A 15,743-nucleotide genomic window follows, 5' to 3' on the forward strand; every position below is an offset into this window, starting at 1 on the left:
AGACAGTTCTACTCGCCAGCCTCAAGTGAGAGGACAAGAGTCGCCCCTCAAGCTTTCACTAGCTCATCCTTCTTTGCTCTACAGACAAGGATACATAATGGAAGAAAGGAACACATCCCCTCTCTCTGATGAAGTTATCTGAGCAGGCCCACCAACTCTTCCTCAAACCCAGCAGGGACCCCCTTCACACAGCTTCCCTGTTCAGAGGGCCCTGAACAAAACATGGCCAAAGAGGACTGCCCTCCATGAAAGAACCCCAGCTCAACTGTAAACCGCCCTGCCCAACTGAAGAGAAAAATGAGCTCAAGGTGGCCCCAGCTGTTCAAGTGCTGGAAAATTGAACAGGAAGTACAGAGCCCAGGGAGGCCTTGGCTACGACTCTAAGAAGTGGCTGTGACTGCTGGGTGGGTAGGTGAGGCAGCGGTTTCCTGGACGACTTCTTAAATAGCTGACGTCAGGAGGAGCAGGTGAATGGACTGTGGCTATAGGAATGAAGACTAACCTGGACTTCATCCCTCTTTTGTTTCTGATGACTGCCCCCCCATCTTATACTGGATCAAATTGTTCTTACCATTTAGGCTGAAGCGAGTTGTGAATGATGACTTTAAACATTCACCGAATATCTACTGCATGTCCCCTGGATAACATGCACAGTGCTGTCCATATGGTTTGTGGCGGTAGAACCATCACAACCCAACATAAATTTTATAACAAAAGTTATCTGTAAAAAAATCATTTACAGAAGATTAAAAATATGCACTCCAATATACATTGTGGAAATTGCTTCACTTCAACTACTTATAAATGCAGTGTATCTATAAAGCATTTTCTCTTCTCCCCTGTAAAACAGTCACAAGGGCCTGATTCTACAGGTTATAAAAAGCTATAATCCTGAACCATAAAGAGAAATTTTTTAAAACGAATGCTATAATACGGAGTTATGTAAAAACAGCTCCTCTTCAACACTATCTTACTATGAAAAATACATAGAAACAATAAATGAGATATTTTCACTAGTGACTCACTAAGCCTCGCACTGCTTCTAGAGACCCAATATAAAACCACTGGGAAGTAATGCAAGGACTGAATTTGGCCTAAAAAGTTTCTAAATTAGTCCAAAAACTGTAAAGGCCATGAGGGCAGGGTATTATGTATTCCTCTGTTTTTACTAGTTTGTTCACTGATAAATCTCCAGTGTCTAGAATAGCACCTCTGCTAAAAGAGGTGCTTAATACATCTTTGTCTGGTCAATAAATGTCTGTTTAAAAGTCAGCAGTTCCAAGAACACTCCGGTTGTGTCTCCTAAGCACATCCAAGGCCCCGAAAGGGAGGCTGGTTCCCCTGCTCTTGAGATTGACATAGTTCAACTTGGATAAGTAAGGCCCTAAAGGCTATTTTTAGACCCAAAACTCCAGCAGGATGATCCACAGAGAACCAGAGAATTCAGTTCATTTCACTACTACAGCACCGGCTGAACTCAGTAAGAAATACCCAAAACTGTAACTGATATTTCCATTTGTTAACTGTTGAAAAATGTGCATTCTGGTATCATTTATTAAACCAATTTCAATCAAGAGATTAATAGACCATTTGAAAACATATACAACAATTGGGATTCTTTGTGTTTTTCTTTTGGTCTAACCTCTTTGTAATGATAATCACAGCTACCAGGTGTTACACATTGACAATGAGTAAATGTGCACAATGTTACACACTTACAATTACACATTTACCCATCAGATGCGTACACACATTCTCCTAAAGATTTTGCAATGATTCTTCAACAGATATATCACCCTCGTTTAGTAACCTCCAGAGATTAAGTGACTTTCCTAAACTCCCCCAGCTGCCAGTGGAGTTGGAATCCATCCTGTTCTGTCCGACTTCAAATCTAGGTTCATAGGTCCTAGGTTACCTATATCCATCAGATGTGCATCAATCACTAGGGGAAATCACTGTGAAAAGTGGTAAAAAACAGTTGACAATATAATTGTTGACATAATCTCAATGTTTAACAATTGCTTAGGCTGCATGGAATGGTGAAAAGACCCAGTGGTTTTGAAGCCAAATAGCCCTGAGTTCAAATTCTGCTTCGCTACTGACTACCAGAGTGCCCCTGCAAAAGCCATGTAACCTTTCTGAATCTCATCTCCTAAGTATACTCATGAAAATAAAATACCAAAATATTATTGGGGTTGTTACTGAGAGTGCCTGGTATGAAGCATGGCACAAACCGCCTGCTCCGTAAGCCCAAATTCCCTTCCCTCTAACGGATTTTCTAAATTGGCACTGTGCTGATTTTTTTAAAGTGTTTGGTTCATCCTTGTAATACCATAATTACAGAATATAATGACACTGCATTCTCTAGAACTACAAAGTAGAATTTATAAACTGATAGAATATGAGTTGGAAGAGGCTTTAGAAGCCATCTGTTCTGATCCCTTCCCTTACCAAATGAAGTCCGGAGCGTTTAAATGACTCGTTTCTAAATTTTTACAGAAAGTTCAGTGCAAAGACACAACTAGACCGTCTGCACCTCCACCCCTCTCCAAGTCTACCCCAGTTTTTGCCTCACACTACACAGGCATGGTAATGCATGTAATTTTCAGACAATTAAGCAGTATAAAATAACCTCAGTTTAATTGCATCCAATTAACAAGCCAAATTAGTGTTTCATATGTACACTATTAAATGAGTTGTCTGGCTTCCAAAAGAAAGAAAACACTGTTTCAAATGAATCTAGCACTTTAGTGAACAAAGCTACTTACAATTTAAATTACCTTTCCTATAATCTTCTTTATATGGTGTTAGACCTAATCTCCATTTTAAAAGAAATATTGCACTTTCTGCACTACCAGGATGAGAATTTAAGCTGTATTTCAAGTATCAAAAGTTTCTTCCTCATGGAACACATCTTTTCTATATGTGTGTGTACGTGTGTGCATGCCTCCCGTATAAGCATGTCTACAGATCACTAATTAAATACAAATGAGGGTGTGTCTGCATTTGCCTACTGCCTTGTTTCAAAAGTCCCACCTTTTTGTTGGGCTTCTGAAATCAAGCAAATCTGCCACAATGCAAATAATAAGAGCTTCACTGATCTCCTGCTTTCTTTTTCAGAGAAAATGAAACCATCAAATAAATCTTTATCAAAAAAAAGAGCAATGCCTTTCAATACACTGCACTATGCTAACTGTCCAGTATTGTCATGATTTAGGTAGAATTGGGCATCGGTTAAAAAGTGGTATTTTAATGAACCATGAAATGAATCACGTATACTTTCCTTGAAATATTTACACCTAAAAATGTAAATACCTTATAATCTTAAGTATAACCATTTTTATAAGCCAGTGTTTGATAGCCAAATTACTATAAATATTTATGAATATTGTCTAGAGTAAGCAGTTTTATAGTGGGTTGAACTAGTAATTCAATGTAGTTCAAATTGACAACCTGCCATTCTTACTTGACCATGTTTATCAAAACATTTTATCACTTTTTATTTATTATTTTTATGATGTCCATTCACAGGAGAGAATTGTCACGCAGTAGTGTTAACTTATATTACTCCTCTTTTGGGTGTTATAGCAACTTCACTGTCTCCTTGTTGCCAAGATACCCATCCTATATATGCTTATCATCTTTCTAAACACACACACGACAGCATCACTCCTCTGCTCAAAATCTGAAGTGAGGCCCAGCTTTCTCACAGGACCTGGAACCAATGTCCCTTTGCAGGTTCACCAACTTTCTCGCTTTCCTCGCACCACAGCTACTGCCCCACACTTCCCCTTCATAAAATTTGTCAACACTCTACTCAGGCTTCAAGGTCCCCAATGAAGAATCCCTTCTTCCCACAAAGACTCTCTGATCTTTCTGGCTGGAAGAAAGCATGCCTCCGATCATACTCAACTTGCACTTGTGAGTTGTAATGAAGATCACTTATACGCTGTGTGTCTTCTCTACTTTGTAAAATTCTTCCAGTTGGAGATCACTATTCTTCTACCTCCCGGTTGCTCATTCTGACCCAAGTCTGACTCCAGAGCCCAAGGTTGGAACTCCTACACAAGCGGACTCCTTTTGCCCACCTAAAGTGAATTCTGTACACGACATAAATGTTACAACAGGGAACAAGTTAATTAAATGATACAGCCGACAAAATGGAATGAGTCCTAAAGTACATAAAGGAATGTTATTTTCACTGACTTCTTTTTCTACTCTTTCTCTTCATATTCTTTTGTTTCTCCCCTAAACACAGGTAAAGTGAAAAATAAGATCTAAAGTTTCCTAAAGGTCTTGATATTTGCAATCCCGTAGAGAAATTATTTGTGGAATTCAATGTTTCACTAACTGTTCAGAAACGTAGATCCAGCTCATATAGGGCTCCAAAGATTAACCTGCTCCTTCACACTGAGACCTTGTAAGAATTTTTCAATTGGTAAGTAATCAATTAAATCAGTAATGCTGGCCAATTAACCAGAGTCCCAAATAAGTATTTTTTTAAAGTGAAATTATTGCCCTGGCTGGTGTAGCTCAGTGGATTGAGCGCAGGCTGCCAACCAAAGGGTCGCCAGTTCGATTCCCAGTCAGGGCACATGCCTGGGTTGCAGGCCAGGTCCCCAGTGGGGGCCACATGGAGAGGCAAGCACACACTGATGTTTCTTTCTCTCTTTCTCCCTCCTTCCCCTCTCTCTAAAAATAAATAAATAAAATCTTTTTAAAAAAGTGAAATTATTTATTCTTCAAAAAGTTATCTGCGACAGCCAACCTGCCACCAAACCCCTCCAAGCGAAGCCAGCACACGAATCCTAACAGATTTCTAGCAGGCCAGGAAGCACTGATGTGGAAGTAATGTGAAGAGATGCATGTTACACATACATCAGCCCCTCAAACCTCTAAACCCTGCCCCCAAACCCCACCTCCAACGGTCAGTCTCTAACATGGCCAACAATAGGGTCATCATACATCCTCATTTGCAAACAACAGTCCCTCCTCCCCAACCATTAACACCAGGTGAGGTGATCTTTCATGGGGTCAACCTGCCCACATGGTCTGGCCTCACCTTGCATCACCTCCCTTCTTATCTGCGCTCCAGCCTCACTGGCTTGCCATCGACTCCTCAGAACACTGTACATCCCCCAGCCTGACGCACTGTTCCCCCTCAGTACAACACTCTCCCCCTCTTCCCTCCCACCTTTTTCTACTTGACTCTTAGTTTTCAGTCTTACATTTTATCTCAAACATCAGCTCCTCAGAGCGGTCTCTTGTTCAGTCCCAAGACAGGAGTGCAGTACCCCTTGGTATACACTCCTTTACACTTCTTCCATAGGACTTATAACCAGTGTGGCATTACATATATCGGTCCGTGATATTATTAATATCTGTCAACCCCAGTAGATTACATGTTCCTTTTCTGGTCTAGGTCATGATTATACCTTTTGTGTCTAGCACAAAGCCTGACCCATAATAAATACTTGTTGAATAAACGGATGAAAAAATGTATTCACTGATGATGACTGAGGCCCTGGTCACAGAGCCCTAAAGAATAGAAGATTATATGTGAATTAAAGTCAAAGCTGCTGGCTGGCCCCTGAGTACTTCCTGACTCAGAGGGGGACTCAGAAGGGGCAGGCCAATGTCCACCTGCTTTCTGCCGAGACTCAACTTCAGGCATGCAAACATCACTTTCATCTCTTCCCTCCAAAGCACTTTCTTCAAATGTTCCTGAATATGCCTAGACTTCAAATTTTAACCTGATAGGAAATCTAAAGTTATGAACCCTTATAGAATAGATCACATCACAGTTAATAACTCAAATGACTTATGACACAAATTTTCGGGAAGTTCTGATTCCATTCCAAATGCAGTCCTGAAGATAGGACATTCCTATGTCTCCCTTTCTCTTAGTGTCCATAGTTCAACTCAGATGCCAAAGACTGCACACACCCAGCAAGCCATGTCATTATCCTCTTGTACATAAAGACTTGGGAGTTGCATCACAATAATAGATTAAGTGCTAAAACATTTTTTTCCAAATTACTCAGGGCCATCTCGTAGCTAGAAAAACTGATTAATAACAACCTCCTTTTTGTTAGCATTGCCATAACAGCACATAGTAAGCAATGCTTTTGATTGTGGTCAACTCTCAGGAGCAAACAGAAAATTATATCACTTATAGAACTCCCTTCAAACACTCACAATCTTATTTTCATCAAGTTTTCCCATTTTCTCTCAATCCTCTGTGTTCATCCATAGCTTCAAACATTGGGGAGTCTCACAGGGACAATCACTGAAGTTTTACTCAAGATGAATAAAGGCTCTGCCTAGGTAGTTATAGCAAACCCACACATGCCGGATGGTCTGAAGTTCTTTGAAACCTAAAGTTCATTGAGTTGAGTTAGCAAACTTCCTCTGCTCCTTTCTAAACATCACCTAAAAAGTTTCAACACTTATATACCCAGTTTCAGCCAAAAATATGGATTCACAAAGAATTCGCATGTAAATCCATTAACTGGAAACACGTCACTTAAATTGCGAACCATTTCTCCACCTACAGGTCTACCACATGGACCAACAGAGTTCTGCCGATGCTGGCTGTGAATCAAAACATGAAAAAATTGTTTACTTTTAACAGACTTAGGTGCGGAGCAGCCTGTTGGATCCAAAACCATCCATCCAGTGGATCTTAGCCAATTTTTCCTTATTATAATAGTTACCACATCCGGCAATACATTATCATATGTCCTATGGATTACACTTTTATTTATGCCAAATAACATGTGCAACACTCTTTAAAACCACTTTTCCTATGTTGAAGCTTTCTGGTTAACTTCAGCTAACAATTAATAACTCAAAAAATCTAAAACCAGCACAGAATACTCATTATTTGTTAATGCTGCTATTAAAATGAGCCCTACTTAAAAAAAAAAAAAAACAAGCAACTTCTTAAATGGAGGTTTTTCATTTTAAATTGGAGAAGCATAGAAGAGTCAACCCAGCTTTCTGAATCATGACGAAGTGCCAGAGGTTCAAGCAGACACACGCACCCCTATCCCACAAGGAACACCTGCACGCGTGTTGTCTGTTTTGTTTTCATAGTGACAAGAACATCTGTAAACACATCTCAGGTAGAAGGAACTAGAGCCATCCAAAGGCTGTGCTGGCCAATCTTTCAATGTAGCCAAACAGCATGATTTCATTGGTGATAACATACACGTGGTAAATCCCTTTCACAATCCACGTTTAGTAGAAATATAGAAATGTTATATCTGTTTCAACGGTATTTCCCCGAAGGCCTTTACATGGATCTAATCATTTAAAAATTACTTAAATTTTAATCATCTAACCATTTAAAAATCAGTTAGAATTTAAGATTTTAACTTTAACTTCAATCATTAATATACTTACACTCCTAAAGTTACCCCCAAATCAAATTCCTCATCAATTTCATCATAAATACCTTTATATGAATATAAACAGTCTCTAATAAAGCCAACCACACAAAATACAATCACTGTAACAGGGATATGTGTGTGTGTGTGTGTATGTGTGTGTGTGTCAATAAGCAAATTTTGTTTTATATCTCACCTATGCTGAAAGCAGGAAACTCAATTTTCAAAAGATTCACTATAGTCATGTAACATATTTGTGTACATAGACATGTACTGAACGTTTCAAACCTAGTGGTCAGAAGGGATTATGACACTTGAAACACACTACTATTATTAAGTGGAGGCTGGTAAATCCCTTTTACCTCAAAATACAAACGCACAGTTGTCATCGTGACCCTTTAGTGCACCACAATAATTTTGTCTTAATAATGGAAATGATACCCATTTGACTCATGGGGAGGGCATTTCTGTCTTAATAAACTATCTGGCCTATATCCTAAAAATCAAACCCAAACCCAATCTATGCATTACACAATTTACTTGATTAAAATCTTGCTTTGGCACTCTTACAAGGTGAAAAAGCACAAGATATTTGTAAATCCTAATATATATGTAAGATGTCTAAAATATATCTATATACTATAATATAGGCAAATGTTTAAAATAAATTGCTGTGCTCAAGGCCAAACATCACCAAAGGTTACAATATCACTGGAGGAAATGTTGCAAATAAAGTTAAATGGCCTTTTTCTAGGAGGACAGATCATTGCAAATGTAATTAAAGTGTATCGTATTAATATTTCAAATAATTTCTGGGCTTGATCACGCCACTACCAAAAAAAATGTACTGAAGAGAAAAATCAATAGCCTTTGACCAGAGCTCCGAGAATGCTAGGGCAAAAGAAACAGTTCTCTCGTGAATTACCAAGGTCTAGCCTTTGGGGGTAGGGGAGAGTACCGATATTCATTTGTAGGTAAACTGAGTTATTTTTAAAATGGCCAAAAAAAGGAGGGAGGAAATCAGTTCAGATTTTCCATTGTAAGTGAAAGTACCGGAAACAAGCCTTTTTATGTTCATTTCAGGCCTAAGTAACTGTACAGAGAACAAGGCTTTCGCAATGTCAGTTGCTCACACTGCTTCCTGTGTGAATTCTAAGCCATTACAGGTGTCCTAAGACCTCCAGTGAAACCTATTATCAGAGGATTCCTCTGGTCCCCTCCCCGCAAAGGCCCGTACCCCGCATTTTTACTGCCTGTCTCCTCCAAGTGTCTTTCCTAAGGACCCTATCTTTTCTCTGCACTCCCCAAGTTCAAGTAACAGTCGCCCTCGGTGTGACATGTAAAAGCTTTCTCATTAGACAGGAGTAGTTCCTGCAGTTCTTTTTAGTTCGATGCTTTCAAGTCAGACAGAGAGAAGCCACTTGAAGAAAACCTGCTTTCCTCTCCAGCTTTTGCCCGCTGGGACAACGTCCGCCCCCCCCACCCCCACCCCAAGAAAAACAGCAGCGCACGCTTCCTGACCTTCTATCCCCTCATCCAATTTGGGCTTGGAGGGTTGGGGTCGCAATTTCTCTGCTGCACTGGATGTGTTATGTAAGAGGGACAGAAAGCGGGAGGCACATGCGTATAAAGCGCATCGATCTGTGATACCAGCTGAGGTGGCAGCGCTGATCTGGAGTCTCCCCCACCAATACGACAGACACCACACACACACACACACACACACACACACACACACATACATCACCCCTTCCCACCCACCCAGCCACCCACCTCCACAGCAATGTTTTCCTGTCTCACCCCTTCCAGCACCAGACGCACAGAATGGAAAGGCGGGGGGGAGGGGTGAAGGGAGGTGAGAGGAGAAGCAGCAGCAGCACATCTGCTAAGATAGCAGCCGGCAGAGCCGCCGCGGCAGAGAGCCCCTCGTTAACCCCCTTCCTGTGGGTGCACGACGTCATGGAACATTCCCGGAACGGGCCAACGTTCCACCCACTTCAGGGAACAGACATAAAGACGCGGACCCAGCTCCCCACCGTGCACAGCCCAAACACACATGTCCCTTCCCGGTCCCCGGGCAGACGCACAGACGAACATGCATGCAAACCGCCCCCACCGGTCTCCACGCGCCCCCGGCCAGCCTGCGCCGCCGGGAGCCGCTCTGCGGCCGGTGCACCCGCAAGGCGAGGGCGCCTCCGCCTGAACCTTCCATCAAGACAGTCCCCTCCTTCCTCGCTTCCTTCCTTCTCTCCTTCCTTCCTTCCTTCCTTCCTTGGCAGGAGAAAGGAGTCACTGAAATGCCAACAGCCAGCGCCTCTGCTGCGCTCTCTGGGCCGCAGGCCGGCGGCCCGGCCCTCGCGCCGCTCCCCAGCCCCCTACTCGCGCGGCGCGGCCGCGGCCCCCTCCCCCGCTACCTGGAGACTGGCGGCCGGCGGCCGCGGGAGCCGCAGCTGTAGCCCGGCGGTGCGCGCCGGTGCACGTCCCTCATTAGTAACCAGGCACATTCCTGCCTCCAGCTCTCTCGCGCGGCCCCCTCCCCCCAGGACATTACGCAAAGCAGCCTCCCCTCTTCTGCATAGATCCGCGGCCAGGGTATTCCCCACATTTCCCAACGCGCCGGACCCCCCTCGCGAGGTCTCCCCCCATCCCCTCCCCCTCCGACCCTCACCCTTGGGAAACCGGGAAGCAACGGGGGACGCGCGCCCGGAGGGGAGATGGAGTCCGGCGGAGGCTATTTCGGTATAAAGTGAAACAAGCTCCCCAACGCTCCGGGAGGCAGGAAAAACACGGCGCCGAGGCCACTTACCGAGCCGAGGAACCTACATTTATGCCGCTCTGTTTCCCAAATGCTCAGTCCGCCCTCTACGCGCCCCCGGGGTGCATGCAGCACCCCAAAGTCGAGACGTGTCGGACTGATGTCAACGAGCCATGAGACCCTTCAAGTTGCTCCAGGGTCCTGGGAGCCTCAACCTCCAAGACGCAACTTGGCCAAGACTTGTGCCACAGTGAACGGAGATGTTTTGGTGGAGACCCTCCTCCAGTGGGGAGAGACGGCGCTCCGCGGCGCCCCGCTCGCCTGCTCTCCACCCCCTCACCTCCCGCCCGCCTCCTGCCCGCCGCCCGCCTCCGGGCCGCAAGCCCCTCGGGCGGCTGTCAGTTCTCGGCCGCCGCCGGGTGACAGGGGCGGGAGGAGGGCGCGACGCGGCGGCCGGAGACCGAGCGGGCGAGGGGGATCCTCGCAGCAGCAGCGGCAGCCGCTCACCTGGAAAGTCACCGCTGAGTAGGAGGAGGACGGAGAGGAGGAGGAGGGAGAGAAGGTGGGGGAGGAAACCCCCCTGGTGCCCTTGTTCTCGCTGCCGCGGCGGCCGCTCCTCGCCCAGGCTGAGCGTGTCTGGTGGGGGGTGTCTGGTAGCATTTCCTTAAGGACACAGAGAGGGCGGGCGCGGAGGGAGGGAAGAGATCCTGACCGCCTGCCCAGGCTCCTCTTCCCTTTACTTATTTTTCTGACACTGTACGGAGACGGGCCGAGGCAGGGGCCGCGGGGCTCGGGAGGGAGCCGAGGGGCCGGGCCGCAGCAGTCCGCTTGCGGGAGCCGCGGCGGCCGCCTCCCCTCCCGGTCTGTGGACGCACCGGGTTATTCCTGGCAGCGCCTCCCCGAACAGAAGTTACTAGGAGGAGAGCGCGGCGAGGGCGGGCGGGGGGAGAGGCGGAGGGAGGGAGGGAGGAAGAGGGAGAGACTCAGCCAGCGACGTCATCGGATCCCCCAGCGCGTCCCAGGGAGGGAGGCTGAACCAGAAAAACCAGTCTGGAGCCGGCCCGGGAGAGAGGGATGTGCTGCCGCGCGCGGGGCGACCAGCGGAGGGAGGCGGCGCGGAGGACAGGGCCCGGCCCCGCCGCGGCCGCCCGGAGCGGAACGATCGTGGCCGCGCTCCCGCTCGCTGGGATCCGGGAACTCCCTGGAGAGCGGGTTTCTACTTGTTCTGCAAAAAACACTTGGGCGTCTCTAGGAGCCTGAGAATTTCCTTTCGGGCTCTGGAAACCTCCTCCTCCCCCCACCAGCTATCTCCCCCACTTTCCTTATAATCATTCCGGGTCTTGCTAACAAACGGAATTATATAATAATTAGTATTGTCATTAGGATGTTGTCCGTGCACCTCTGATCCCTTGCGTCTCCCTCGTCCCCGCCTCTACTCACGGTTATGTTATCAGTCAAGATAAACAAAATCAGACTGTACGTAGCTCCTGGCTGCGTTTGCGGAGCTTTGCAAAGTGTTTTGACTAGCACTTTCCGTGCCCCTGCGGAAGCACGAACTTTTCTCGCGCTCCAAATGCCCAAATTGCCTTCCCTTGGGGTCACTCACCAGGGCGCCCTGGGCGCACCCAGCTCGGGCACTGCCGACAGCCCTCTCCGCAAGGTTCAAACCGATTTGGGCAGCGGCTGCCGGTTTCCTGGTGGGCCGGGCTGGGACCCCGGGCGAGCCGCCTCCTGCAGTCTGCGCGCTCCGCTCTCCTCGGAAGGGACGCGCGTGAAAACACACCCTACGCGAGGAGAACGGGGCCGGAGGGCGGGGGAATCCCGGGCGAGTGGGGGCCGGAGCTCTGGGCTTCCTCCCCAGCGACACCCGGGGGACACCGGGACTCCCTCGAGCCGTTACCCTGCTTGTGTGGACTCGTGTGAACCCTCGGGGATGGTTCCCAGAAGGCCGCGGCGGCCGGAGAGCCGCGAGTGGCAGCCAGGCGGGGCTAGCGCCGGGACCGCCTCCTCCGGGTGGTCTTCCCGCCGGGCAAGTACCGCGCGCACCCTCCTCTGCAGTCGGAGCAGCCGGGCCAAGGCGAGCGGAACCCCGTGCCCCGGGCGCCGCGGGGCCCGGCGGCCCAACCCACCGCAGGCCGCGCCGCCGCCCTGCCAGGGGCGGAGTAAACAAGAGACGCAAGATCTGACCTGGCGCGACCCGGATTTCTGGCCGGGGTTCCCCCTGAGCAGGTGACTCCGTGGGAGGGGTGGAAATTAGTCTCTGGAATTCCGGGCCAAGGACATTAACTGTGGTTCTGCTTTTAAAGCAGGTATTTCTCCAACTGAGGGATGCTTCGCCTCTCAAATTTCAGATTTCGCGGAAAAGGACCACATATGGAGTCATATCAGATATTCTTTTCCCTTTTCAATGAAAACTCATCAAAACGGAGGCAGCCCCTTTAATGTCTGTGACACTAGCGCTGCTAGTTTCCTTTTTGTTTTGCTTTGTATTTCACTTCGACCTGCGATCGGTGTATTGCTGCGGGTCCCTCTCTATCCAAAGCCGACATCGTCATGAAGGACGACTGCAGGTAAAGCGATGGGTACTTATTTTATGGGTATTTTTTCCAAAGGAGAACAATCTGAACAATGTGGAGTAAGTTTCCCTGTGTCCTTTTAGGTTGATCTCATTTAAATTCACGGCCTACTTCTGCTTAACTGGCTCCTTTCACTGTGTAAGTTCCTTATTATTCAGCCCTTCTTAACTTGATGCACTTAATAAAAGTTCCCCCAATCATCATTTTCTCTTAAATGTATGCCGTTGCATTCTTCAACGTCCATTTAAAACGCAAAACGCGATTTCTGAGTTTTTTTCACTTTCAAACCCACCTGCCACATACTCCCAGAGTCCATTTTATTTAATTGCTTAATGGAGAAGATTAAGCAGTTTCTTTAAGAATTCAATTTCCCTTCAGCACACACAGCGGCTGCCCACGCTCCCACAAAGTAAGCAAAGGAAGTAGCAGGCAGCTTTGCTTCTCTAGAACGAATGAATGTCGACATCCTAAATGCCTCTTTAAAAGACTAGACTGAATGGTGGGTGTAATGTGACTATTAGAATACTCAGGTACTGGGGCTACTAAAGTAATTTTTAAAGCAAATATACATCTATTTTGATGACCTGATCCTACCACCAAAGAGGACCCCCGCCCCACAGACAATCTGTAGTCAAAGTTGGATTCTCCTTACCTTGTTCTAAAATCATCAGGTTCTAAATAATATAACCTGAAGCACATTGATGCAGAAATGAAAATATCTGTGAGGATGTGTGAACTTGATGACATCCCTCTACTGGGAAGAATTACTCTCTTTCAAATAAATGCATCCCTGTCCCCAGTCCCTAATGCTGCAATATGTCTGTCCACTTGCTTACTTCTAAGCGTAACAGTAATAAAAGAACTCCTCTTCCCAGACATCCTCAGAAGACAAAATCAGCCTCGGTAAACTGCACTGGGCCCAAGGAGGCTCTACGGAAAGTGGGGCAGTGTGGGCAGAGCTGCCTTGCCTGGGCACCCATAGGGTGCATCAACAACAATGAAGCAACTTCCTTTTTATTACTCATCTTTCCTATCACTTCTCACTTCAAAGGAAGGAAAAATCTAGTAGCCTTGGTAAAATAATTAATTTCCACATGGCAGTATGGCATTTTCTTAGTCAGAAATCACTTCAAACTGAAAGCACCTTCATTCAAAGAATATTTGTCAAGTGCCTGCCGTGTGCTAAAGATACGTAGGATACATCAGTGAACATATCCCTGGTTTCCTGGAGCTGGCATACTAGCAGTGGGGGCTGGGAGTGGGGTAGAAACAGGATAGAAAACAAATATGAGAAATGGACAGTATGGAATTTGGGAAGGAAAAAGAGTTATGGGGAGGGGGACATGAAACAGGTTAAAGAATGTCTGTAGGGTGGGGTTTTGTGTTGCTATACTAAATACAGAAGTCGGAATAGGGCTTGCTGAGAAGTAACATTTCTGCCAAGGCTTGAAGGAAGCACTTGAGTACTGGCAGTCATCTGGGGTGAAGAGCTTTGCAGGTAGAAGGAACAGCTAGGATAAAGCTCTAAGGCCAGAGCAGCAGGCCTGCCCTGTTTGTAGACCTCAAGGGGAACAGTGTGACTGGAAGAAAATGCAACAGCCAGTGAATGGAGCAGCCTCCCAGGCCACCCCCTAAGGACTTTCCTCATTCAGGAAAAAGCTTGGTGAAGGACAGATTTATGGACTTTGCCACCCGGTTCCTCCGACTCTGAATCTGAATCTTTGTGGGCCCAGCAATTTACGCTTTTAACAGATACTACAGTTGATTCTTAAGCATTCTGTAAAGCTCAAACTCTACTGCCTTCTAGCATGTAGGCTGACAGACCCCGCAGGAGAACTGCGTGCCTGGAAACCTGTGTTCCCAATAGGACTCATTCAGTTGCAAATTTAAATCTTCCACTTCAACTAGCTGAAGGATCAAAGGGACTTCATTGACTCACAACTGGAAGGACTAAATTTCAACTCAACAAGATCCTGAGGCTCAAATGGTGTTACCCTGCCTCAGTCTTTCTACCTCTCTTGGGTTTCCTTATCTCTCCGACTCATTTTCACTTCAGACAACCTTTCTGCAGGGTGGTGGCAGGAGTCCCAAATTACCTCTTCTCCTAGTTGAGCAACGCCAGTGGGAAAAGACCTCCTTCCCAAATAGCTCAGGCAGCCTTCATCACGTCCTTGTACCTGAGCCAATCACTGGACTTGGGGGATGGGGTGGTCTGATTGGTCAGACCTGGGCGTGGAGTGCAGGGTGGGCCTGGAGGGAAGGGCAGTTCCCAGAAGAGAAAAAGAGGAGCTGTCTAGGACATCGCATGGGGTGTCCGCGGCAGCCCTTAAGTTTTTGGCCTTGGTTTCTCTCTCTCTCTCTTTTTTTTTTAGTTAAGGGGTTGATTAAGGTCATGTGCCTGATTCCTTATGACTGTAAACTCTTTATAAATCTCTGTAATAAATCCCTCCATACAACTATGCTAAATAAATTAACTGGCATGTCATCCCCACAAATAATATGTAGTACTAAAACATAGAACAATATATAAGTATTAAAGGGTTTATCTGCTGTGGGATTCACATGAATAAATGGAGCACAGCTTTGGGTCGTGGTAAAACGGGGGTGATTTAGAACTGCCCTTCCGATGGACCTCCCACTTCCTACTCATCCACAGTAGTTAGTACATAGAGAAAAATGAAGCCAAGTCATGATTTTCATGGTATGAAGAATACTTAGGTCTCCAGAAATTAGTTAAGGAACAGAATTTTGAAGGAAAATCTGCCTGTCTGTTATATTGTTAATACGATATAAGTCAAACACACTAATGTAAACCAGGTTCTTTATTCCACTATAACCTCCTTTGATAGAAGAGTGGAGGGAGGGAGTGGTAAGTAAGGACCATCCAGCCAGTCACACTTACTGAGATTCGAAGTGATATCTATTAGGACTGAATGATGAGGTGCTCATCCTTCTAGCTTTCACAGAATGGGGGGAGCTCAAAGACACCCAACCAACTACATGTCACCTCTTACTCCCAGA

The 15,743-nt window shown here is 46.3% G+C and overlaps 2 protein-coding genes across 7 annotated transcripts in view; one reads left to right on the forward strand and one right to left on the reverse strand.

Moving 5' to 3' along the window:
* Window positions 1–12,116, reverse strand: part of HIVEP2 (HIVEP zinc finger 2) — a 186,070-nt gene extending 173,954 nt beyond the window's left edge. For 2 of the 6 annotated variants that reach the window (XM_037144952.2, XM_053663414.1), the window contains exon 1: window positions 10,198–10,617. The gene's annotated coding sequence lies outside the window, so the exon portion shown is untranslated. Of the gene's footprint in view, window positions 1–9,805; window positions 9,884–10,197; window positions 10,618–10,653; window positions 11,049–11,752; window positions 12,026–12,046 lie in introns of those variants that run through there. The other 4 variants (XM_053663419.1, XM_053663416.1, XM_053663415.1 and 1 more) reach the window with 4 other exon arrangements.
* On the forward strand, window positions 11,221–14,026 carry LOC128627108 (uncharacterized). Its single transcript, XM_053663434.1, has 3 exons — window positions 11,221–11,358; window positions 11,756–12,375; window positions 12,498–14,026. Exons 1-3 carry the CDS (start codon window positions 11,221–11,223, stop codon window positions 12,586–12,588), a joined length of 849 nt encoding a protein of 282 aa, XP_053519409.1. The 3' UTR covers window positions 12,589–14,026.
* Window positions 14,027–15,743: the final 1,717 nt, after the last annotated feature.

This window comes from Artibeus jamaicensis, unplaced genomic scaffold (assembly GCF_021234435.1).
Source record: "Artibeus jamaicensis isolate MK-2021 breed Jamaican fruit bat unplaced genomic scaffold, CSHL_Jam_final contig_3176, whole genome shotgun sequence".
Classification (NCBI taxonomy): Eukaryota; Metazoa; Chordata; class Mammalia; order Chiroptera; family Phyllostomidae; genus Artibeus; species Artibeus jamaicensis.

What these genes read in the sequence shown, in the direction of transcription:
- LOC128627108 (XM_053663434.1), top strand. Translation starts at nt 11,221, where the DNA reads ATGTGCTGCCGCGCGCGGGGCGACCAGCGGAGGGAGGCGGCGCGGAGG. An exon ending in GGGAACTCCCTGGAGAGCGG is followed by an intron (nt 11,359 to 11,755) that starts GTTTCTACTTGT and finishes GTCACTCACCAG; the next exon opens with GGCGCCCTGGGCGCACCCAG. An exon ending in CCGGGGTTCCCCCTGAGCAG is followed by an intron (nt 12,376 to 12,497) that starts GTGACTCCGTGG and finishes CTCAAATTTCAG; the next exon opens with ATTTCGCGGAAAAGGACCAC.